At 35.2% G+C, this 24,793-nt stretch overlaps 1 protein-coding gene across 1 annotated transcript; it reads right to left on the bottom strand.

Moving 5' to 3' along the window:
- Positions 1–307: 307 nt before the first annotated feature.
- LOC138336754 (VWFA and cache domain-containing protein 1-like) lies at positions 308–24,793 on the bottom strand. Its single transcript, XM_069286307.1, has 25 exons — positions 23,728–24,793; positions 21,255–21,382; positions 20,662–20,827; positions 16,261–16,387; positions 15,935–16,005; positions 15,104–15,214; positions 14,193–14,300; positions 13,741–13,915; positions 13,387–13,539; positions 12,412–12,569; positions 11,625–11,789; positions 11,128–11,259; positions 10,591–10,711; positions 10,028–10,115; positions 8,956–9,039; positions 8,463–8,573; positions 7,791–7,887; positions 7,197–7,249; positions 6,283–6,382; positions 5,313–5,504; positions 4,339–4,483; positions 3,717–3,810; positions 2,598–3,146; positions 1,677–1,795; positions 308–1,453 (listed from the first exon to the last, which is right to left on the bottom strand). The coding sequence occupies exons 1-25, from the start codon at positions 24,235–24,237 to the stop codon at positions 1,344–1,346; spliced, it is 3,867 nt and encodes a 1,288-aa protein (XP_069142408.1). The 5' UTR covers positions 24,238–24,793; the 3' UTR covers positions 308–1,343.

Here is a 24,793-nt window from a genome sequence, read left to right as displayed (position 1 = left end):
TCGAAAAACTGGCAGAGGGGTACATGGGAACATATTTCTCCCACTATTCACCCGCTGCTTTATATAGAATGTAGTGGTCGTTGAGTCGTCGGAATGCAAAATAAAAATCTGTCAACCGGGGAATGTTTCATAAACGATTCTTTAAATTTGAGTATACTGATTTAAAAAAACAACATTTTAATAATTTTAACTTGCATTGTCAGCTTTAACAACTTCTTTAACTCGGCAATTCGCTTAATCTTTCTAAAATGTTATTGTTCTTTTCATAATTTTGATTTCTTACTACAATAATGAGGCTGACAGTGTAGAGATGTACAGCAGCAGACTGAAGCTTTATTTTGTGTGACAAACTCAATACTACTACAAAACCCACGTACGTCTCGATGGGAAAAAAACCCAACGATATTTAAGGATACTTAAATTACTTTTGTTATTTAGATACATTGTAAAAATATAGCAACAACTAATAGGTATATATTGTACAAAAGTCTTATAATAACATTATAAACATATCTAACATTTTATCGTCAATGCATTTACGTAGAATAACAATTAATGATTTAATGTCGTTTTATTGTGAATGCAAATAGTACTCGCCATCATTTAGCTATTTTACCTCATCCATGAGATTCGAGATAAAATTATTTACAAATAACTGTAATAGAACAAAAATAAGTGATTAAGATTTTACTTTATATATCAAAATAGCACTTACAACTCATTCACTCCTGAAAACTCTTCCAAGTTCTTATGTTGGAGTAACACCTTTCGCCACCCTAATGATGGCACAGGGGTAAATAACATAAAAATGAATTCTCCCTTCAAATAAAAATGACAAGTACGGAATAACGTAAAAATGAATTCTCCCTTCAAATATAAATGACAAGTACAGAATAACGTAAAAACGAATTCTCCCTTCGAATATAAATTACAAGTACGGAATAACGAAAAAATGAATTCTCCCTTCAAATATAAATTACAAGTACAGTAAATGCCAATCGGAAACCTTTGGCACTTTAATTAAATCAGAAAATATAACGCGGATTCACAGAGTTTTCAAACAAAATAATTTCTTTCATACTCCGATGAAATTATAAACGATTGTGACATAAAGGCTTAAATGAGTTGTACAAAATGTACTTCAGTATAAAATACATACAATGTAGTATGCAAATATTGTTCTACTCGTGTTGCATGCTACTATTATAAAGGAAATCATCATGGATGGATATAAAATTACAAAATGCAATCCAATCCAATGGCAAAGTTTACACTGCGAATATGTTGTTCATTAGCCGATGATAATACTATTTACTGAAATATATTCTCGGTTTGAGGTTGAATTACGTCATTTGCTGGTATGGTCTAGAGGATTGTGTGAGTTCAGCTCTCTCAGAAGTCCGTTTGAACAAAACTCCATCAAACACACTACCCTTTCTTGTGTATGTACCACCTGCAATTAAATGTAAAGATGTTCATCAATTTGTACATAGAACCTTACATTGACCCAAATATATGTGTTGAACTGATAAAACCAGTTAATGGTTTTTAGAAATGTGTTAAGTAAATGTTCTCTCATGTATTACCAATTACGACTTTAAAGAAACCTAAAATAATTTCGCTTCCTACCCTGTGTATGCAGCTATAGTTCGTAAACTCGTAATCGAATCACTTACTTGCTCGACTCTTCATTCCCTTCCTGACTTTGTAAATGACAAATCCAGCAATGAGTAATACAACGATAGCAGCAATGATTAGTCCTACCACCAAACCAGTCTTATCGTCTGTGTTCTCACTGTGATAAACAACGTTATTATCTAAAATCACTAAAGGCAACACAATATGTAAATAATTCATCATATAATACAAAGTATCAAACTAGTGAATCCATTTTCTTCTGAACAAAAACCAGGTATGTATGACTTAAGTATTTAGTATTAATGTAAAATATTACACTTTTTGCTTTTAAAAAATCAATCCAAAGTCTAAGAGCCTTTTTTTCTTTAATATATATATTAGTTCTTTAATATATACAATGTATTCATTAGGACAAACCAACCAATGTCACCGCCGTATAATCTGTTTTTTAATCAATGTCCTTATTTTCAAGTAATTTTCCGAAAACTTCTTCGTTTTCCTAAAAATAGTCTTTTGATCAAATCAAGTTATGCGCTAATATTTCACATGGCATAGGGAAACGCCATATCTAAACGTCCAAAATTTAACCACCCTGTTTTGATACAAAAACGCCAAATTTTTCCGACGTCAAAATATCCAAATTTACGGTACATGATCGACATGTAATCTTGCTTGATACTACTATCTGATTTATTTAAAACCAAATTATCCCATTGACCCATTAAAAACACAATTTCGTTATTATGGAAAATTTGAGTGATTTTTATGCATTTTGTCAACTAAGCTTACTATCATTTGAAACTTGAAACTTTCAATGAAATAAAATCATATACATGTACATGTACCCACAAGATATTATTTAAGTCTGTTAGGAATTAATGAATCACAAGGATGATAGTACCTGAATTACCGACGAAAAATTTAAGACTTATTCGCCATTTTCGTAATTTTACGCTTACGTTTTACGATGGTTCTGACGCACGGTTTCATGTGTTGACTTGTGAACTGGAGCGATTGCTGATGTTGTCGGTGACTGACCACTAGTGACGTGTTGGGTCAATGTTGACGAGTGGGGGACATTGGTCAGTGTGGACATTGTAGAACTTTCAGTAGATGTGATATCTGTTGTCTGTGTCAGATCACCAGTAGGGCTCGCCATCGTTTTAGGTGTCTCTGACGGCATTTCAGTCAGAGCAGTACTCATTGGCTGCGGTGTTGGATTAGGAGAGGTCTTCTTAGGTGGTGGGATATTGGCGGGTGCAGTTTGAGGAAGGATTGTTGATGTTCGTTTTTGAGGAACAGCTGGTCCTACAATTCCAGGACCTGGGGGAGACAAGGGTGTCTGCTTTGTCGGTGGTTTTAATGGCGGGGTCGGTATTCCCAGTGTGGTTCCAGGTGAGGTGGAAGGTATAGTGTCGGATTCATTTCTCCAGCTACAGGTAGGGAAGGGAGGGTAATCATCTCCCCACTGACAGTGTGGTAAACCGAGACAATCGTCCTCATCCTCTCTATAGCAAAACAGTTATAAACATGTCACCATGTATAGGGATGAATTGTGTAAAGTCTTCATTAAATTAAAGAAATCTGAATGAAATCTAGAATTTATTCACAAAATCAAAGAGTAAATGCTTCTAGTGAATGAAATCAGCAAAGCATTAATGAAGATATAATTAACGTACATCGTCATATCATTGATTGTTCTTCTACGAGCTACAATGTACGTCTTTTAAAGCATAATCTCAATTTGTTTTATCAATTACCAAATTAATATTATTACTTCGTTTCCTTGCTTTTCCCCCCAATAAGATTAAAGTTCATAGGGAGTCAAATTTAATGGGATATTTAATAGAGCATTACTAGCACGTGTCAGCTTACCTTGTGTCGCATTTTACTCCTTATATAATAGCAAAAGCAAACACAAAAACTACAATTCCACCGCACCCTAAATACGATGCCATTTGGCATTATTTACTGAAAAATTAAGCAAAATGATGGTAGTAAGTGAACAATACAATTTTTGACCATATTCAGACATAGTGTATTCATTTACATGTGAAATATTTCGACATGATACATACACAACAACACAAGGCAACGAACAACTTCTGACAGCATTTCCGGGTGACTTCGGTTGGAAAGTTGATGGCACGTTTTTGTATTCAGGCGGGTCATCTGTAATTGAAACGGAGCGTTGAGTGTTAAATACATGTTGTGTGTAATTCTGTATCATATAAAGACACATTTCAATATAAAACATCATTCTGGAGAACTATCAGTGTAAGAATTACTTCCTGAAATCAAAAGAAGTTGAGGTGGCGGAATGTAAGAAAAAATGATATTCAGTTTTAATCCATGAGAATGGAGAAAAGAGGTAAACAATAAAACTCGTGTTATGAAAATTCGAAATAGTTGAATGTATCTCCTCAAAGGAAGAAAGAAAACAATATTTTCAAAATAAATCTGAAAATCATGTGGTACAAGATTTCTTTAACAGTGCTTCTACTGAAATATTATATCATTTCATTAGATGGAAATAAATACACATTTTATATATAGTCTCCTCACAAGATATAGAAATCTGACGGAAAAAACACGTTTGTTTTTAAAGTTTTCGATATGATACGAATCGCAAAGATACAGAATACGCAAATATACAGAATACGCAAAGGTACAGAATACGCAACGATATAGAATAAATACCATAACAGGAGGAGGTGTGCATATCATTGATGTCGTAATGACTGGAACACTGGTCAAAGTCGGCTGGACACTGACATGGAATCTGACATGACTGGTCAGTGGTCAGACACTTGTTACACTGACCATTTGTCCCCACAGTACAGTTCTGTTATAGAAAATATATACTGGATATTCATGTTGTATAAAATACAGAAACGTGCAAAAAATATTATTACTGAGTTTTCACAAGAAGTGTGTTTTACATTGATGTCCCCACCATTCACATTTGCAACTATCGAGGACCTGACTGTACAGCGGCTGTGTCTGATAAAAAACATTTCCCCTTCCGACACGCATTGTTCTCCGCATACGTTTTCTTTAATTTCCGAATAGTAACTTATTTTGTTTACATTTCCCCCTGTTTCAGTGATTTTATTCGAAATTCGTTACGTTTTTTTCCGAAAACAAGTTTTGACAAGCCTTGAATAGTGCCTTGAATAGGAATTTCATCCACATATTCATAGGTAAAGATTAAAACTAAATAGCAACTTCCTTGAAATACTGTAAACGTATTAATTTTGGCGTATACAATAGGTTATAGCGCAGGGATGGATTAATGGCGCAGTTCTATCATAAAGACTATATAACAATATACACAAAACACAATATACACAAACATGTTTTAGCGGAAGAATGCTTGTGTGAAAAGTGCTAAAGTAAGAATAGAGCTAAATATACATGTACTGTAAACTTCTCTAGATGTAATGTGGCTTATGGTCACATTATTAGAATGTAGCCTTTAGACATTGCAGACAAAGATGTTCAAAAATATCAAATAACTGCGTAGTATTTATATTCCATACGCCTATGCGAATGTATTAATTTTATGTAGCTACGAAATGTTTGGGTTTAAAACGAAAATACATCGATATATGTTTTCCATAAAACAACTGTTATATGGGCAGTACTCCGTGTTCGTCTGTTTTCTTACTTACACTAGTATCGTTATCGCTATGGCAACTCGTTTTAGTCCTGTTGTAGAGGACTAACAGGAACAAGTTGGTACCCGGTACTTTCCCTATGACGTAACTTTCACAATTGTTTGGCGTTGTTCTCTGGTCAAAGGTCAAGGTCAAGGAGTACGATAATCTGTGCTGACCCTCCGATAGACTAGTGCACCAAAACGGCTGCGTGGTAAAATAGAAAACAGAAACAATAAAACGAAAATGCAGAATAATAATAGGTGTGATTTTCTTGTCAATGTTAAGGCCTTTAAGGAAATATTTTTTATTATTATTTAAATAGAGATTATATGTAACTTTAAGAAAACCCAATAATAATTTCGAAAAGATGTGCTTTCGACATCTACATTATTCCATTGTTAAAATTTAATTATATTGTACACGTTCGAAAACAAATATCAACATATTTTTGTGTCCTTTTGGCGAATTCATAATAATAATAATAATTTTAATGATACCTCTGTAATTACAAATCGTTGATCAATACGATTAAGCATGTACAATATATGTACGCTGTACCCATACCCGAGCCAAAGTCACGCATGTTAAACAAATGAACTACATAACCACTGAGGAGGTGATAAAATGATTTTCAGGCAAGACAATTCATCTAATAAGGTAAACACACTACTGTTTGAGCGATTTCAGCAGTTCTAGACAAAAGTTGCATTACTCTACGAGCAAGGGACATATTTCCGCATAAAAGATGTTCGATCACAATGTGTAATGGCGGACAGCGAGCGAGTTTGATCATTTCACACGCATTTCACCACCATGGGGTTTTCTGGCATATCACAGTAAAACCGACAAGTCAAATTTCCATTAGAACTGGTTTTGTTCCGATATATGTACAAATTTTAATGTCCTATTTGACTGAATTGTCCCTTTAAAGAGTTTCAAAACATATTGTGATATTAATGTTCAAATTAGCGACATCCATTACCTCCATTTTCTGGGTTTGTATGAGATGACTGGCCAGCCATGGATACAGCTGAGTAAGATGAGATGAGGCGGTGATCTGGCCACCAGAGGTCAGTAAATACCTGTCGACAGAAGTATAGTTTGTATCCTTATTATTTGATATAATAAAAAATGGTGATGTTTTTATAAGATGTTAGTTCGAAAAATTGCCCGTTTATACCAACAGGGTTTTTTAAAATGTCACATCATTGCACAGGTATCGTTATATGACAAGCCAAGTTACTATTTATTCTATCAATTCCGATATCGGAATTAAATTTCTGATATCGGAAATTCTATTTTTGATATCATGAATTAGAAAACATTTTCATATCAAAAATTCTAATTCTGATTTGGGAAATTCTATTTCCGATATCAGAAATTCCAGAAACCCCAGAAAATGCAGGTAATGGATATTTGAAATACAATTTTATTGTTTGCATGTGGTAGAATAACTTAAATTTCCGATATAGGAAATTGAATTCCCGATATCGGAAATACAATTTCTGATATTGAAATTTGTTTCTAATTTCTAATATGAGAAATATAATTTTCGATATCAGAATTAGAATATCCGATATCATCCGATATCAGAAATTAAAAGTTATTTACCACATCAGAAATAGAATATCCGATATGGGAATATTGACAATAGAAAAATACACACTTTTTACACATCTACGCATATGTACAATAGACTATTGCCATGTGCAATCTTAAAACAATCTGCCATAGAGGTTTACGGAAACCAATTTTGGATAGACATATGAGTGGCTAATATATAAGATATCAGAGACATGCAATGAATCAACTTTACCAAATGTATGCCATAATGTATGTAATAGTCAATGTTACGATACCACGCTATTGTAATGGACAGAAAAAAGATTTACAAACCCATTGTTGTCCAGTAAATGGCAATTTATGTCGTCTCCTCCACAATTGGACAACTGTAAGTATTGAATTCATTTATATAGATAATGAGATGTTTATTTCTAATGATGCACAATACTTTATTTAAAAGACGCTTTGAATCATTTGAATAAATCACTTCAACGCAAATCAATGAATCAATGCAACTTAATGTTGGACCTGTTCATTTGTTCACTAAATACATTTGTATGTCATATGCATTCTTGTCACCTCTAGTTGCTCATTTGAAATGATTATTTTTGTTAGTTCACATTGTATTATGCATTGGGTTTCATATATATTTAGATCTTCGATTTCAGTTAAAAATTATGACGTATTCATCGTTTATATGTATATATATATAAAATTGTACTTATTTCAGCAATAATTCTTTCTCGCGATGTCTTTAAACGCTAATTCATTCAAAGCGCTAAATTTCGTAAAAGATTTTTTTCCCGGTATCAAACCACCGAATTTCGCTAATTTACATCCATGCTTAATAATTTACATTTTTACGCATTTTCGCTAAAAATTGTCTATACTGGAAAAGTACCTTTACAGTTTTTATCGATATGTTACCTGATACATCATGGCGGTAACCTGTCTGTGTGATACCACCACCCCCGCCACACCCTGTAGCTGTCTGACCATGGGCAGACCTTCAGAATCAGCCGCTCTAGAAAAAGGTATTGACATACAAGGCTATATATATGTGTAGTCCGATAAGGAAGTGATGTAATCTTAAAGTTTATAATCATTTTACCATTTAAGTGATCAAGCTAATTTACCCTTTAACGTCATGAAGAATTGAAAAAAACATCCCAGTGGAAATTAATTGCTAAACGATATCTTCTTCATTACATTTCTATACTGTTTACAGGATAAATTGCTATTTCAAAATAATAAATTAGCATTAAGCACATCGAAACTGACTAAGACTCAGTAGAGATGATTGAGCACCAAGGATCATTGAGTTTACACTAACACGATTATAAAAGTGCGAAACATATTACATATTACAGTGATTTATAATAGTCAAAAGCATTGATAATAGGACTGAAATACAATTTTGTAATTAATATAATCAACGATATATCGCAACTGTGGTTTGATAGCTATATACATATTGTATATAGGACATTCATAGAAATTAATATTTAAAAAAAACACTGCTAGTACCCTCTACAAACATTCGAAAGGGAACTAAAACTAACATTGCAATACATTTTAATCCTAATACATCATACTCACACGTTTTCCGATATAGCCTTACTTATCAGAACAACATTTCTGTGCGTGAAGCGACTAAATTGTCCAGTTGAAAACACGAACTCGTGGGGTAGAGCCACACTTCTCCTAAACCTGTTTATACAACAAGGATGATACATAATATAACATACTGTAAAACTATTAATTTTTGAGGATGATACATCATATAACACACTGTAAAACTATTAATTTTCGCAATGAATTAATTTCGCGTTTTCATGCTTAACTATTTTTTCATGGCATTAAAAAGGATTTGAAGAAAACATTGTACATTGATAATGCCTTCTCCAAGAATATAAATGAAACAGGCATTGATTTATATAAAAAAGTATCGATATTCTTTCGAACATTTCCATTTAAGTCATACACTAATCACAGTAATGAAAATGATGCTTCCATAATTACAAAATGATTACTGCTAATAGAAAACAGTGTTCCTTGCATTTTTTTTTTATTTTAGGCTCATTAAACTTACCATATCTGATTGAGGTGGTTGAAGGTATTCCGAAACGGCATCCCAGGAAAGACCCTTAACACTCCAGTAGGCGTACCAAAATATCTAAAGATTAGAAAGAGACGAGCTTTCCGGTGAGTAAGAATCTTCTACACACGTTGTACACTATGATAAATGGTTTATTGATTGTTATAGGTGCATGAACATTCATATCCAAAAGTATAAATCTGCGGCAACATGCTTAAGTGTTATAGCACTATAGCAGGAAATCCGAGGGCCTTAACGGTCATCTGACTACTTTGGCAATAGTCGAATATGATGTTAATTAGATATGGTGTCATGGTAGCCATCTTCGATTTGGGATCAACCAGTGATGAAACAACACTTTGTCGAGATCATGTGATGATCCTTTCACATTATTTTCAGCCAAATCGCATGGTAGAACTTAAGAAGAAATACAAAATGTGATTCAAGATGGTGGCTGTGGTGACCATCTTGGATTTCAAATCGATCCGAAAATAACAATCCTTTGTCGGGACCATGTCGGGATCATTTCAGGCAAATTTCAGCCAAATCGCATCAGTAAAACTTGAGAAAAAGTTCAAAATTTATTTTCAAGATGGCGGCTGTGGCAGCCATCTTGGACTTCAAATCGACCCATGTCATGATTATTTCAGGCAAGTTTCAGCCAATCGCATCGGAAGAACTTGAGAAGAAGTTCAAAATGTGTTTTCAAGACGGAGCATGATGACTTTAGGGCAAGGGTTCCTCTATACAGTAGGACACAACATGACTATACCACCGTCTCCCAAAATACACACCCGCACATCATACATGTAACACACCGTATACATGGGTACATGGGGGGGGGGGGGCTGTCCTTACATGACCATGGCCTTTATAAGGACATTACTTAATATAATCAAGCAAACCATAACAGTAGATACCAGTTACTCATTTCCCCCTCTTTAGAACCTCTTAATGCTCAAGCATATGTACATTTGTAAAAAGAAAAGACAAAAATAAATAGGTCTATTCATTGTAATGAGTCAACAATATAACAGTTTTCGTGACATGGTAAGGGTTACTGTACCTTTCTATGACCTGTTTGGTAGTAGGTCTCCACAGGTTATCAATTTCATCAGTTGACCTCAAAATATGTTCGATCTCCTCTTTTACTTCTGAAAATATAACAGAATGTAATATGGAATAACAGGATTTGATATTGATACTTTAATAAAATGGTATGATAGATATCTTCAGGTTTATGTTTAGTGTAAATCTAGTGTTATTTTGCACGATCATACATTACTACACTAGTTTAATTAACAGAAGTAACTTCACTTGTTAATCTATACACTCTACATGATCATTATAAGAATGATATACGGTTACTATTACTGTCGTAATACAAACCCACGGATAAGTCCTAGTAAAACTGAATGTATGACGACATATGAGAAAGTTAAAGGAAGTCCCGGCCTATGATCATGATTGATCAGGGTTTTTTTCTCGTGAAATGCCGTCAGGTTTGCTATGATATATTCAAGGGAGGTATAGTGTAACCCCCGAAATATCGAAGATAATCTAGGTGTAATACGTCACCAATCTGACCTCGCGGTGGTGATGAAATGACAGAATCACTTTGTTACATACCAAGTCTTATTAGCGGCGTATCTTTGGAATGTTCCAGGAAACTATTTATTTCTAACACGTGGTTTACATCCTCGTCAGAGTATTTGTATTGTTCGGGATCCACAAACACTGAAGGGGACAGCTGGGGATTGAATAGATTACAATGGAATAAACCATGTAGTATATTTCAGCATTTGAATATTATAATGAAAGTCAAAATATACCAAAACACTTTATGTACGCAACATTTATGTAGTCGATTCATGTAAAAATGGAAATTTCCATAGACACTCACTATGTGTGTTATATAGAGCAATCTCTGTATAGAGTGATACCAAATATAATGTTTCCATCAAAATCATTTTACACTACTGTATGTAAATAAAATATTTGTAAAGAAAAATAAAGATAGTTTAACCTTGATACGAACTGACACAATGTTATGGGACAAATATTCATGACGTTGAGGATCACACACATGTAATAAACACCATGAAGTTGATAAAGTTGACATTATTTAGCATGAATTTGGAAGACGTTACGAATATATGTAGTTACCTTGATAACAGATTCTTCCGTAGCTATAAAACTGTCATTGTAGGCACAGACACCAGCATCGTTTGGTTTGTTACTGAGTGGGGACTGGAAAATTTCGTCCAGACGGTGGTAAGGTGCGTGTAGCTTTACGTCCTTTAAACAAAGAGATATGTATTTGCTTACAGTTAACTCATTAGACTAGATCTTATAAACGCATCTTCATCAAAATGAAAAGGTGCAACACATTACAATGAGAATACATCATTAGTTTCAATCATGTTATGCAGTCAGACCTGTTTATAAAGAACACCCAAGGGACAAAGGGAAACGGTCTTTTAGCCAGGTGAGCTTTATATTACAGAGGCAGTAGCTAAAACAGGTTTTGCTGTAGTCGTGTTTCCTCATGAAATTTCCCATTTCAACTAACTAGCGAAAGTCAGTTTGGTCCTGATATAGACAAATGGTACTGACCTAAAGAAAAAATCCCTATTAGAGATCATGGGTAAAGATGTACCGACCTGTGCTAGATTCCGGGGTATGAGAATGTCCAAATCCAAATCAAACTTGACAAGGACGAGTACAAATTGTGTTGCAGGTAATTTGGAGTATATCATTGTGGCATTCTGAGGCAATGATTTTTCCGGAGATATACCGGACTTGTACGAGTTCCTTCCAGTCCTCACCTATAGAGAGCAATGAGTGCCAATAAATCAGTGGACCAAGTACAATAAAACTCAAGTGTGTTGAACACACTTGAATCAAATACGTCGGATGAGTTAAATGTTTTCTTAATCCCCATTTTTTCTCCTCTTTTTTCGTCGGTATTCTATCAAAGCCAAATTTAAGGAGCCTAGATAAATCCGAAACTATATATATTTGAACTCGAATCAATCGAGTCGAATCAATGATAAAGTTTTAATATCAGATAGCTTAAGTGTTTGAACAGAAACAAAAACAAACATATGCTGGAGTTGTATGGGTGAGTGGGTTGGGGAAGGAGATAAATAGGAACATCTTCGTACTCAAAATATCGGGAAACACTGATGATTTTAAGAACATATTATCCTACCTTTCCTTACTATATGCTTTAATACGTTATTTTTTGTTTACCAAGTTTTATACATTTTAAATAAGAATCATATGTTTAGATGAACTAATATAATTTACCCTGTCCTTAAAGGAATCCGCTTTTCTTCAAAGCAGTACACTTTTCTCAGTATGCATTGCACAGAATGCTTAAATCGCGTTGATTTACTGCTTCGAGGGAGAAGATGCAATTCAAATAATGTAAAAAACGCCCAATACCTCGACTCTGATTTGTTGTGTTTCCCGTCCCGCGTGTGTGACGTTATATATCTGGTCCTCGGTCAGTGTGGGTTCGATCACAGACAGGTGTGGGAATACTGGATTCTCATGTAGTATGTCACCTGGAGGACGGAGCTTGGGATGCAGTATCACTTTACCTTAAAGAAATCGCAAAATCAAATAAAACACAGATCAAAAAATACTAAGAATAAAAGCAGAATTAGTCTCACCACTAAAAAGAATTAAAATTGTGACATTCAACCAAGAGATAAAGGAAAGACAAATAACAATATTTTAATTTTCACTGCAGTCCTACTATGTAGCGTTACCAAGCGCAGTTGACATTCATCAGTCTATGAACTGACATCTGCCTATTATGACGTCATTATCATTGTAACGACACAATTTTCGTGCCAGTGATCACGAAAGATGACTGTTAAAAAAGATCAATTCTTTATTCATTATAGATACAAAATATATTGAGATTTCATCATAAAATTGTTATTAAAGCACGCTTTCTGTTTGCCTCTGTCCAGTTGGCTTTCATATTGGCTATGAACGCCAACTGAAAGACGTTCAATGCTTAATTATAATCGAAAATAAGATACATGTACTATTTCAATATCTTCAATACTATGTCATCATTGTCAGCAATTCCTTGATACTAATCTTAATTCTGGTTTAATTCAGTATTGCTACTATATATACTCTTTGCATTAACTTATTCAAATATCACAATTACATGATTTTTCCTGATTTTTTTCTGTCGGATTGTAATTTCCTAAACAATAATTAGTTTTGCAGTATATTGTACCGTATAGCCTATTATTTTCGAGGAGGAAAATTGCGATTTTGACTCAAAATTGAAAATCAAATTATAGCGAATCAAAATTTCGTGAGATGACAATAACCTTACGTATGATTCATCTATCTGTATTACTTCTTATTTCGATAATAACAAGAAAGCACCCTTACCATGATGACTTTCCATTAGAAAGCCATAGCTATGGACCCCAATATCAAAATTCAGTATTTCCGCAAATATTGTTGCCATGGAAGTATCAACGGCTGCGATCCCGTATACAGAGTTGTGATGGAAGACTGGAATCGCGGATGTAAGGATCAGACCTATAGATGTAGGATAAGTGTGTATCATTGTAGTGTTTATATTATACAAAACATTTCAATATTAAGGAGGATGCTTTCAAACTACTACAGAAATTAAATCAGTTGATAATATTAATATATAGTAGCTAACTCTTGTATCAATAACAAGATGAATGACTATTCTCACAGTAGATCATATAATACAGAAAAAAATAGTCTTACCAGAATGCGAGTCTGATTTCGGACCGAATATCGTCACACTGCTACCTGGTTTCATCAGGGGATTTAACTTGCGGTAATAGGTGGAAGCGTCTAGGACGAACCTGGACACATTGTACACATGGAAATCTCCAGGCGGGCCAACGGGAGGGGTAAATAAAACGGTGAAATTATCTATCTGGTAACAAACAAATCAATCAAGGAAAAAAATATACAAATGACAAAAAGATGATATATAAAAATGCCTCCCCCTTCTGTAAGTGGTAAGATAAACGGTTTAAAACGGTCAACTGTTTTTTCGTACTTTAGTATAAGTACTTCTGTTACAAAATAAATATATTTGTATTAGTGATATAAATAAATTTAAAACTTAAGATTTCTAAGTAGTCACGTTTCACTTGTTTCTTAAGGAATGCTCTTTTGCTCATGTCGGACGTTAATGAAATATAACAAACCCTCGGCCAGCCTGGCACTTCCTGATGAGCAATATTAGACAAAACATCGCCAACTCCTCCTTCTAGACTGACATCAAATGTGTAGACGAAGTGGTTGACGCTCTTGTCCTAGAAAACATATAAAGTAATGTATATGGTTACTGTAAAAGTATTTAATATTTTAACATTAAAACGATGTTTACCATTCAGCAAAATGGCGAATACCGGCCATTATAGACAATACAATTAGAATAAGTATATTTTAAAATAGTTAAGCTTACAATACTCCGTCGGTTTCATTCTAAGCTTCTTCTTAGTAGAAATTGTCTTGAATGGAAAATTAGAGAATGTGTATTTTTATAATAAGTTTGAAATATTGTTTTTGGTAACTGAAGTGAGAAAGAAAACGAAAGAGTATAAATGATGAAAATACAATTGAATGTAAAGTCAAACCTTTGCCAAACGAAAATTAAAAATTATATCAATAAATCAAGGACGTATATGAGATCCTTGCAATAAATCAATTGAAAACAAAATTCAGTATGAATGAAAAAATGAACAAATAGGTTCATACGATGATGAATTGACTCCGTACTAAAGGCACGAAATAAACATAAAATAGATTGAAAAAATATTAACAACAAAATATCCTTGCTAATAAAAGACACGAAACAAATAGGACATAAAACAGATTTATAAATATTAACAGCAAAATCCAACAAATACTATTTTCACTACTAGTACATTTAAATTAATTAGCTTTCTGGTTTATTAAAACATTGATTTTCTCAAAGAATATATTATTCAATGATTTTCTCCAAAAACTAATATTACAAAAGTATCAAAAAATCTTTTCACGTCATGTACATGGTATGATCATAACAATACAATTTAAATAACGAGCACAACGAGCACAAAAAATCTGAACTTACCAATTCCTGTTGTTTGTTAGATATGGTGGTGAAGAGTTTTTCAATGCCGATGTTTGTAGGTTTGCCAGGAGTAAGAAATACCAGTTGAGTGGAACGATCCTGAAATTTCTCCTGACAATACAGAATTTATGCAATGTAATAGTTCTTGTTTTTAAGCTTAATATGTATGTTAATAAAGATTGTAAAAACTGAAATGAAATGATAGACCACAATTTGGTTTGGCTGTAAATACCATGATTTTTTACGGTACTGCCAAAATGAAGTTTGAATTACTATTATTTGAATTAGTTTTGTAATTCTCAAAATGTTAGTAATGTTTGGTGGTGAATGATATATGAAAAGTTCTTCTTGATTATTCGTGAGTATGAAAATTACGACACATATATATCTTAGCCGCCCCACTATTACTAACATTTTGAGAATTTCAAAACTAATTCAAATAATAGTAATTCAAACTTCATTTTGGCAGAACCGTCAAAAATCATGGTATTTACGTCTACAATGCAGAACAATGAGTATATACGGCCAAACCAAGAAGCCAAATTGTGGTCTATCATTTCATTTAAACTTTTACAGTATTTATTAAACCTGATGTCCTAAAAAGCCATATGCAAAGTTTCATGCTTTCTTCAAAATTTGAAAAAGATTTTGCATATAAACATCGACCTTATTTGCCGCTCATGTTTGAAGTCAGTCAGTGAATAATATATCAAAAGCTGCTTCTTGATTATTCGTGAGTATGAAAATTACGACACATATAAATTTAACGTGGTATTCATACAGGAATATCATTAGAAGATAGCCTGGAATGCCACCAATTATCCTACTTACAGGGAAGTTCCGTTTTTCTGTGATCAACAGCTCGTACGCTTTCAGGAGTCCGCTAGTGAAATCCGAACCACCTGCAGTCAAGCAAAATGTCCACTTGTTAAACAATACATAGATGGCTATGGAATCCATGAATTATTAAGTTGTGTGAAGACGAGTTCGTGTATTTGTTACACTATTTACGCTCAAGCAATTGTACTTGTTACTCTAGCAAAAACAAAACATATTTTATTTCAATTGATACTAATGCTGTAGTAGAATGGAATTGGTGGAGACCAAAGAAAGTTTGTTATAATGTGAAAGTGAGTTCAGGACCATTAAGTATTTACCTCCAGAGACCTCTGTCGTGGTGAGGAACCGACGGATCTTGTCACAGTTGACCTGATTGGCCACGAACAGTCTCTCATTACACTGTGAAGGTGTGTGGGCGGTGTCATTGAATGCCACTACATTGACCTATTTTTAACATAGAACATATTGTATTGATGATATGATTACAAATACAACATGTTAACAAGCATCTCAATTCTTTTATAGCACCGTGTGACGACGCATCCCTCATATCATTGGGCAATTGTCCATATAAATGAAATGAATTAAGTTGTCCTCAAACACTATTAAGAGGAAACAATTTTTGCAATAACTTAGGCTTTCCACTGAATATACAGTGTTTTGTACGGTGGCTGATTTGTGCCATTTCGTCTTTTCGTCTTTTCGCCCCGAAAAGACAAAGTCGAGAATTAAGAAACCTTAATTTTCGTCTTTTCCTTTCGCCCCGAAAAGACGAAATTTAACAAATTTAAATTTCGTCTTTTCGCCGCAATTTCGTCTTTTCGCGCGCGAAAAGACGAAAAGTCAAACACGAAAAGACGAAAGTGATACACGCTAATTAGCGACTTTGATTCTCGTCTTTTCGCCTTCAAAATTCTCGTCTTTTCGTCTTTTCGCCCCGAAAAGACGAAAGGGCGAAAAGACGAAATTTAACAAACCTTAATTTTCGTGTTTTCGTCTTTTCGCTCCGAAAAGACGAAAATTAACAAACCTTATATTTCGTCTTTTGCGAAAAGACGAAAATTAACAAACCTTAATTTTCGTCTTTTCGCCCCGAAAAGACGAAATTTAACAAACCTTAAATTTCGTCTTTTTGTCTTTTCGCCCCGAAAAGACGAAAATTAACAAACCTTAAATTTCGTCTTTTCGTCTTTTCGCCTTCCGGTCCGGTGTGGAAGTCATTTTGAAATCTTTTTATCTTAATATTGACTTAATTGTTCAATATGGAAGCATCAAAGAAGTTTATGATAACAATCGATTTATTAAATTGATAGTATTACAAGTATCTTCATCAATAACTAAGATTAGAAGTTTTAAAACAGAAGTCAACATGTTTGCTTACAGCAGTTACGTAGATTTCTCACACGTGGCATATGCCACGTGCCACATCATTCCGCAAATCCTTTAGCGTGATTTATACATTTTTTTAAAATTCATTAATATCTTATTTTTTTTGTGTTCTAATCGCCCTCTTTAGCAATTACGCTTATCAAAACATTTGCTGTATATTTAGGAGTCCGCTTAAGATGAAATCCGAACCACCTGTCAGTCAAGCAAAATGTCCACTTTGTTAAACAATACATAGATGGCTATGGAATCCATGAATTATTAAGTTGTGTGAAGACGAGTTCGTGTATTTGTTACACTATTTACGCTCAAGCAATTGTACTTGTTACTCTAGCAAAAACAAAACATATTTTATTTCAATTGATACTAATGCTGTAGTAGAATGGAATTGGTGGAGACCAAAGAAAGTTTGTTATAATGTGAAAGTGAGTTCAGGACCATTAAGTATTTACCTCCAGAGACCTCTGTCGTGGTGAGGAACCGACGGATCTTGTCACAGTTGACCTGATTGGCCACGAACAGTCTCTCTCATTACACTGTGAAGGTGTGTGGGCGGTGTCATTGAATGCCACTACATTGACCTATTTTTAACATTGAACATATTGTAATTGATGATATGATTACAAATACAACATGTTAACAAGCATCTCAATTCTTTTTATAGCACCGTGTGACGACGTATCCCTCAATATCATTGGGCAATTGTCCATATAAATGAAATGAATTAAGTTGTCCTCAAACACTATCAAGAGGAAACAATTTTTGCAATAACTTAGGCTTTCCACTGATATTTAATTTTCGTCTTTTCGGGCTGTGGTATATTCGTCTTTTTGCAATAGTGGGAATATTTGTCGATTCTATGGTGCTATCCAAAGCAAACATTCAGACACCGAATAGCACCCAAGATATGATAACGCCAAGTAATTCCTCGCGAAAACATATTGATATTCCAAAGTGATCATACAACGGGGATAGCAGGTTTACACCCTACTTTCTGAACATAGCTTAAATGGGAATGTGCTATTTCTTCTCATCTTTGCGTCCCTTCACAAGGTGATTGACTGTCCGAATGTATCAAACTATTATTTTGGCGCAGCGTTGACCTTGTACAGATGAGCGCAATAAAGAATGAGCGCATTTGCAATAATATTCTTTATTAACAAGAGAAAAAAATGCAAGCGCATACAAATTTTATCAGAGAATTTCCAATAAAATGACTTCCGCTAAAATGTGTTCATTTCAAATGACCAACTTTGAGGCTAAATAAGACGACTGATTGATTTTTTTTTTCCAAACCGCTAACACGGAACAAAAGAATAATAGTCATCAGGTATTCGGTTGCGCATGCGTCCATCTAACCGACGAAGGAGGTTACGACACAGAACATTCCAAATGCAAATTATTGTTTAAAAGGTTGTACATACACCATTCCACTTCAAAATATTATTTAATAGTTATATATTCTGTATATTGCCCTGTCGATTTGTGATGTGTGCGCTGATCATCAAAGCTTAGATTATTCGCTAAAAAGACCAGGTTAATTTCAATTTTTTATTATGAAGAACTGTTAATTATCTAATGCAATTTAATCTTACTTGTTACGAACATTTTCATTGGCTAAAAAATTATGTCATCATTTCATAACGTAAAAATGACGTTGTTGTAATACCGTCTATGATTGGCTGAAACAACGATACAATTATGTCATATAGAAGAAGAGACTCTTAACTATAAGCCTTAAATACGAACCTGGTCGTACGTCTTTACTGTATTAACGAAACTGGTCGTCTGTCGTTACTATATTTACGATCCTGGTCGTCCGGCGTTACTATGTTTACGAACCTGGTCGTCTGTCGTTACTATGTTTACGAACCTGGTCGTCCGTCGTTACTATGTTTACGAACCTGGTCGTCCGTCGTTACTATGTTTACGAACCTGGTCGTCCGTCGTTACTATGTTTACGAACCTGGTCGTCCGTCGTTACTATGTTTACGAACCTGGTCGTCCGTCGTACAATGTAAACGAACCTGGTCGACCGGCGTTCCTATGTTAACGAACCTGGTCGTCCGGCGTTACTATGTTAACGAACCTGGTCGTCCGTCGTTACTATCTTTACGAACCTTGTCGTCTGTCGTTACTATGTTAACGAACCTGGTCGTCCGTCGTTACTATGTTTACGAACCTGGTCGTCCGTCGTTACTATGTTTACGAACCTGGTCGTCCGTCGTTACTATGTTTACGAACCTGGTCGTCCGTCGTTACTATGTTTACGAACCTGGTCGTCCGTCGTTACTATGTTTACGAACCTGGTCGTCCGTCGTTACTATGTTAACGAACCTGGTCGTCCGGCGTTACTATGTTAACGAACCTGGTCGTCCGTCGTTACTATGTTTACGAACCTGGTTGTCCGACGTTACTTTGTTTACGAACCTGGTCGTCCGTCGTTACTATGTTTACGAACCTGGTCGTCCGTCGTTACATGTTTACGAACCTGGTCGTCCGTCGTTACTATGTTTACGAACCTGGTCGTCCGTCGTTACTATGTTAACGAACCTGGTCGTCCGTCGTTACTATGTTTACGAATCTGGTCGTCCGTCGTTACTATGTTTACGAACCTGGTCGTCCGTCGTTACTATGTTTACGAACCTGGTCGTCCGTCGTTACTATGTTTACGAACCTGGTCGTCCGTCGTTACTATGTTTACGAACCTGGTCGTCCGTCGTTACTATGTTTACGAACCTGGTCGTCCGTCGTTACTATGTTTACGAACCTGGTCGTCCGTCGTTACTATGTTTTACGAACCTGGTCGTCCGTCGTTACTATGTTTACGAACCTGGTCGTCCGTCGTTACTATGTTTACGAACCTGGTCGTCCGTCGTTACTATGTTTACGAACCTGGTCGTCCGTCGTTTTATGTTTACGAACCTGGTCGTCCGTCGTTACTATGTTTACGAACCTGGTCGTCTCCGTCGTTACTATGTTTACGAACCGGGTCGTCCGTCGTTACTATGTTTACGAACCTGGTCGTCCGTCGTTACTATGTTTACGAACCTGGTCGTCCGTCGTTACTATGTTTACGAACCTGGTCGTCCGTCGTTACTATGTTTTACGAACCTGGTTGTCCGACGTTACTATGTTTACGAACCTGGTCGTCCGTCGTTACTATGTTTACGAACCTGGTCGTCCGTCGTTACTATGTTTACGAACCTGGTCGTCCGTCGTTACTATGTTTACGAACCTGGTCGTCCGTCGTTACTATGTTTACGAACCTGGTCGTCCGTCGTTACTATGTTTACGAACCTGGTCGTCCGGCGTTTCTATTCTTTACGAACCTGGTCGTCCGGTGTTAGTGTGTCTAGGATACGGAGGACGGTTTCGTGGATATACTGGCTCAGTGTCTTGTTTTCCTGTCCGACAACCATACCAGCATTGGCCCCGACATCATACACGATCACAATGTTCTTTCTTTGTGGGACTAATCTATCCACAAACCACTCCCTTGAAATAACACGATACACGTGATATCAATCTTCACTGTTAGAATGAATGTGTTTAGACTTTAAAAAGGATTTTTGGAAGATTTTTATCATGAAACAAAGCTTAAACTTTAAAAAGAATGAATCTAAAAACCCCTTTCAGAGCAAAGCAAAAGAATCATTACGGACAGATACCATATATGTCCAAGTTGCCTATATAATAAATGAATATTTATACTTTTTCCAAATTATGGACAATAAGAAACCCATTTCCACTTTTAAGAAACTGGAACCTTATAGATGACAATGTTAAATATCTTTTTCTTCCTTTAAACTAGCTCTTTCCCAACCTATTTCTACTAGTCTACCATTTTACTTTGATTATGGAGAAAGAAAGTTTAATATTATACATCTGTGACGATCTGGAAACTCTAGTAAATGCTACTTACTGTGTGAGTGGGCTGACCAGGTGACCCAGACTGTCACAATGCCGGTTACTTGATGGATACTGTGTAAATTTGCCGTCCACGGTAGAGAAGTACTGCCATAGTACTTTTGGTGTGTCATAATAGTTTTGCTATATAAAAAAACAGTAATTATACAGACGTTATGTATTTAAAATCTGATCTATCACGGAAATGGATACAGATAACAATAACTTCAGTCAGCTTAGGTAAACTACGTACTCCAAATCAACTTATCGCACTTTCATGCCACAGAATAATAACATTTATTTATAGTTTTATAGTTGAAAGGCTCGATAGAACTTGTAGATGAATCTTTTTCGTGGCGAATAAATTTCGCGGTTTTTATCGCTTAAGAAATTTTATCCTGCAACTGTCCCACATACTGACCGATAACTACTGCCGGATAAACTTGTGCTTTATCCGTCAATACGATATGCTTTATCCGTCAATACGATCACGTGAATTTGTTCCATATCTTACGGAACTTTTTCTAACTTGACCCAGAACTTGAACCTTCCGGTGAATGAAACGTCATTCAGTCCCGCTAAAACGTGACGTCACATTCATCGAAATGACGTCATTTTTACGATATCGAAAATCTCGTATGGCGGTGTCGTCTTTTTCTTGGCTCATGACAAAGGTATGTATTGTTAAGTAATTCTTTAATGGGTATTGGTTGTTATTCGAGTATTTTCATTTCCTTTCAGTGATATATCACCCTGAATAGAATTACGGTTACTGTTTGTGAATGCGCTTATTTATTTCCCACGGCAGTAAAAAGGAGTACACTCTCATTCGGTTAAGTGAATGAATCTTTTACCTCCGCAGCAAAGAAGCGTCTCGCTTCGAGCGAAACAAAGTAAGGAACTGTCAATTTGCTTTCGTTTTGAAAGCCATAATGGTTGCAGGATAAACAGAATACACGGTTAGTATCTTACAATACAAGTTTTATTTTGGTGCTCGACACGGAAAGCCGAGATGACTCGGCAAAGCCTCGTCATCTCGGCTTTCCTAAGTCTCGCACCAAAATAAACCTTGTATTGTAAGATACTAACCGTGTATTCTCTATTAATCGAATGAGAAAATTAACTGGTCTGCCCATACGGCCATGTCATAAAAATCGTTAAACACGTATTATGACGTCACATGTAGTTTTGACGTCATAATCTATATATGACGTCGCATGATTGTCTCAGTAGACGGAAAAGTCATACACAAAATAGGTTATGGCACGATACATACGAAATTGTATTTCAAACATTTTATTGAAATATGTCTGTTGTTATCCAAACAGGACGGAAAAGTCACATCCGAGCCGGATTTCTACTATTTTATATAGAGACAAAGTTATAAACGTTTCACTTATATTTCTTTTAATAAAAGTTATGTGATACATATAAACTTACACTTGTGACTGAAATTGATCAAACTCGTTGAAAAAAATTTGATATGCAATTCGGCTAAAGGTTCGTGGCATATCAAATTATTGAACTCGTTTGATAAATTTCATATTACAGAGCCACTCATGTAAGATCCCCTATTCACAGTAGTTAATGCACTGAATTCCGAGAAGGGCATGACTTTCTCATACACTGCATCACTATCAGTAATATTGAACAAATAAAGCTTTCAACAATTTTCTTCGCCCCCCCCCCCCCATTGTTTTTGTATCACAATAACTAAGAGAGGTGAAATAACTGAGCAGTTTCTGTTAAATTGGGGTTACAGGTTGAACATAACAAATAAACTATTTCAACAAGCAGTAATTTTCAACCGTCAGTAGAAGTTCTACCGAGATCTACAAAGTAGATTGATATGTTAGCTAAAGTGTCCGGGAAAGGTGGAACATCGAGCAGATGCATGTAACCAACGTTTAGAACGAACATGCGTATAAGAAATTCGTGGTTATAACATACAGTACTTTCCATTCCTCGTGAACGGTCTAATAAGATTCTAATATATGCATATACCCAGTCTATATACTTAACCTGCTATGCTCTTATCGAAGTAATTGTTGATCTCAGAGGTTCGTTATAACCGTGTTTTCCTGGTTTAACGGTGTTATTATTATCATTATAGATTTACTTTACCGATTTTAGTAACAATATAACCTTCAAGCGCTTGATGAAGACAAACTAAATGTGGTGTCATCAGTTAGCAGTATTAAAATGTCTATCGGCCTAAATTGTAGTCAAGATGGCCAAACATCCTTCAATTTATTTTTCGAATCACATAACTAAATTTTGGATCAAGTGGGGACTATACAAGTTAGTACTATCGTAGGGAAGCCAATAACAAATTCCCTTGGTCAAATTCCAGTTGGTATTGTTGTTCTTCTTCAAGTATCTAAATACATCTTTCTATCCCAATTATATCAAAATATCAAAGCAATGTAAGAATGTATTCTAAGCAGAATTTGATTACCACATTTGAGAGGAAGGAAGGTTGGCCATACCTGTATCTGTTTTAGAGAGGCCCAGACATCCGTCTTGAACAGATCACCTCTTGTTCCAATACATGGCTTCGTGAGGTCCACGTGTTGCCTGAGTCTACCTTCATAACTCAAGGCAGTGGTATTCACACTGCAGCAAACTGGCAGTGGTACCAAAGCTTTTGACGGCATCCCAAGTTCATGGTCATTAAGCTCTTTTTCGATTGCAGCCGTTAAATTTAAAACAACTTCGTGGACGGTCGATAAATGAATCGAAACGTCCCTATGTATCCTGTTAAACTCTGCTGTTCCATCTATCAATAGAACTTCGTCGTGCTTTCTATTATTATCTAACCGTTTCTTAATTTCACTTATATTCAATACATTTTCTGCAAAAGTTTCTACACTGGCTTTAAAGTCCACTATCCATTTGTTTTTAATTTCATCCGGTTCTATTTTGGTAACTCCAGCTTTCACCCATTGCAGTAGTAATACAAACACAACAACAAAGCAATAACTCTTCTGATAATCCATCTTGAAATACAATTACCATCACTGACATTCATATATTTACATATTCCACTTGAAACCAATATGCACCAATGAAATTAAGTACTGTTTGACATCATGTCCGAGCTGACAATGTTTATATAATGTACCCTTGTGTGTAGCCCTTAATGTTGTCGTGTACAAGTACACGATAAGCCGTCCTCTTATAAAGCAATATTTCTTATCAACCCGATATCACTAACATTTGATCAATAAATGAAATCGCAAATTTCACCTACAGCCCTTTTATAGAAGTATTGACAGAGTGTTTAATTCAATTTGGGGGGGGATCAAGCGTTAAAACCTGGTCATTGAATATTTGGATCTGGGCAGTAGGGCATGCTTCCAATAGAACCGGCATACCCTTGAACAGGACCTAATAACATTTTCTCTTATATCTTTCTGGTCTTGGTTTCTCCAAGGTACCTGTGCATAGTACATATAAATAATTGTTTGACGTTTGGTGCATCATGACGTCATTAAAAATGGCGGACTCAAAAAGCCGAAGTTAAGCAGAAAATGTAATAAAAATCAAAACCAA

The sequence above is a fragment of the Argopecten irradians genome, chromosome 12 (assembly GCF_041381155.1).
Source record: "Argopecten irradians isolate NY chromosome 12, Ai_NY, whole genome shotgun sequence".
Classification (NCBI taxonomy): Eukaryota; Metazoa; Mollusca; class Bivalvia; order Pectinida; family Pectinidae; genus Argopecten; species Argopecten irradians.
Note: the sequence above shows the minus strand (reverse complement) of the source record. Positions and strands in the feature narration are given on the sequence as shown.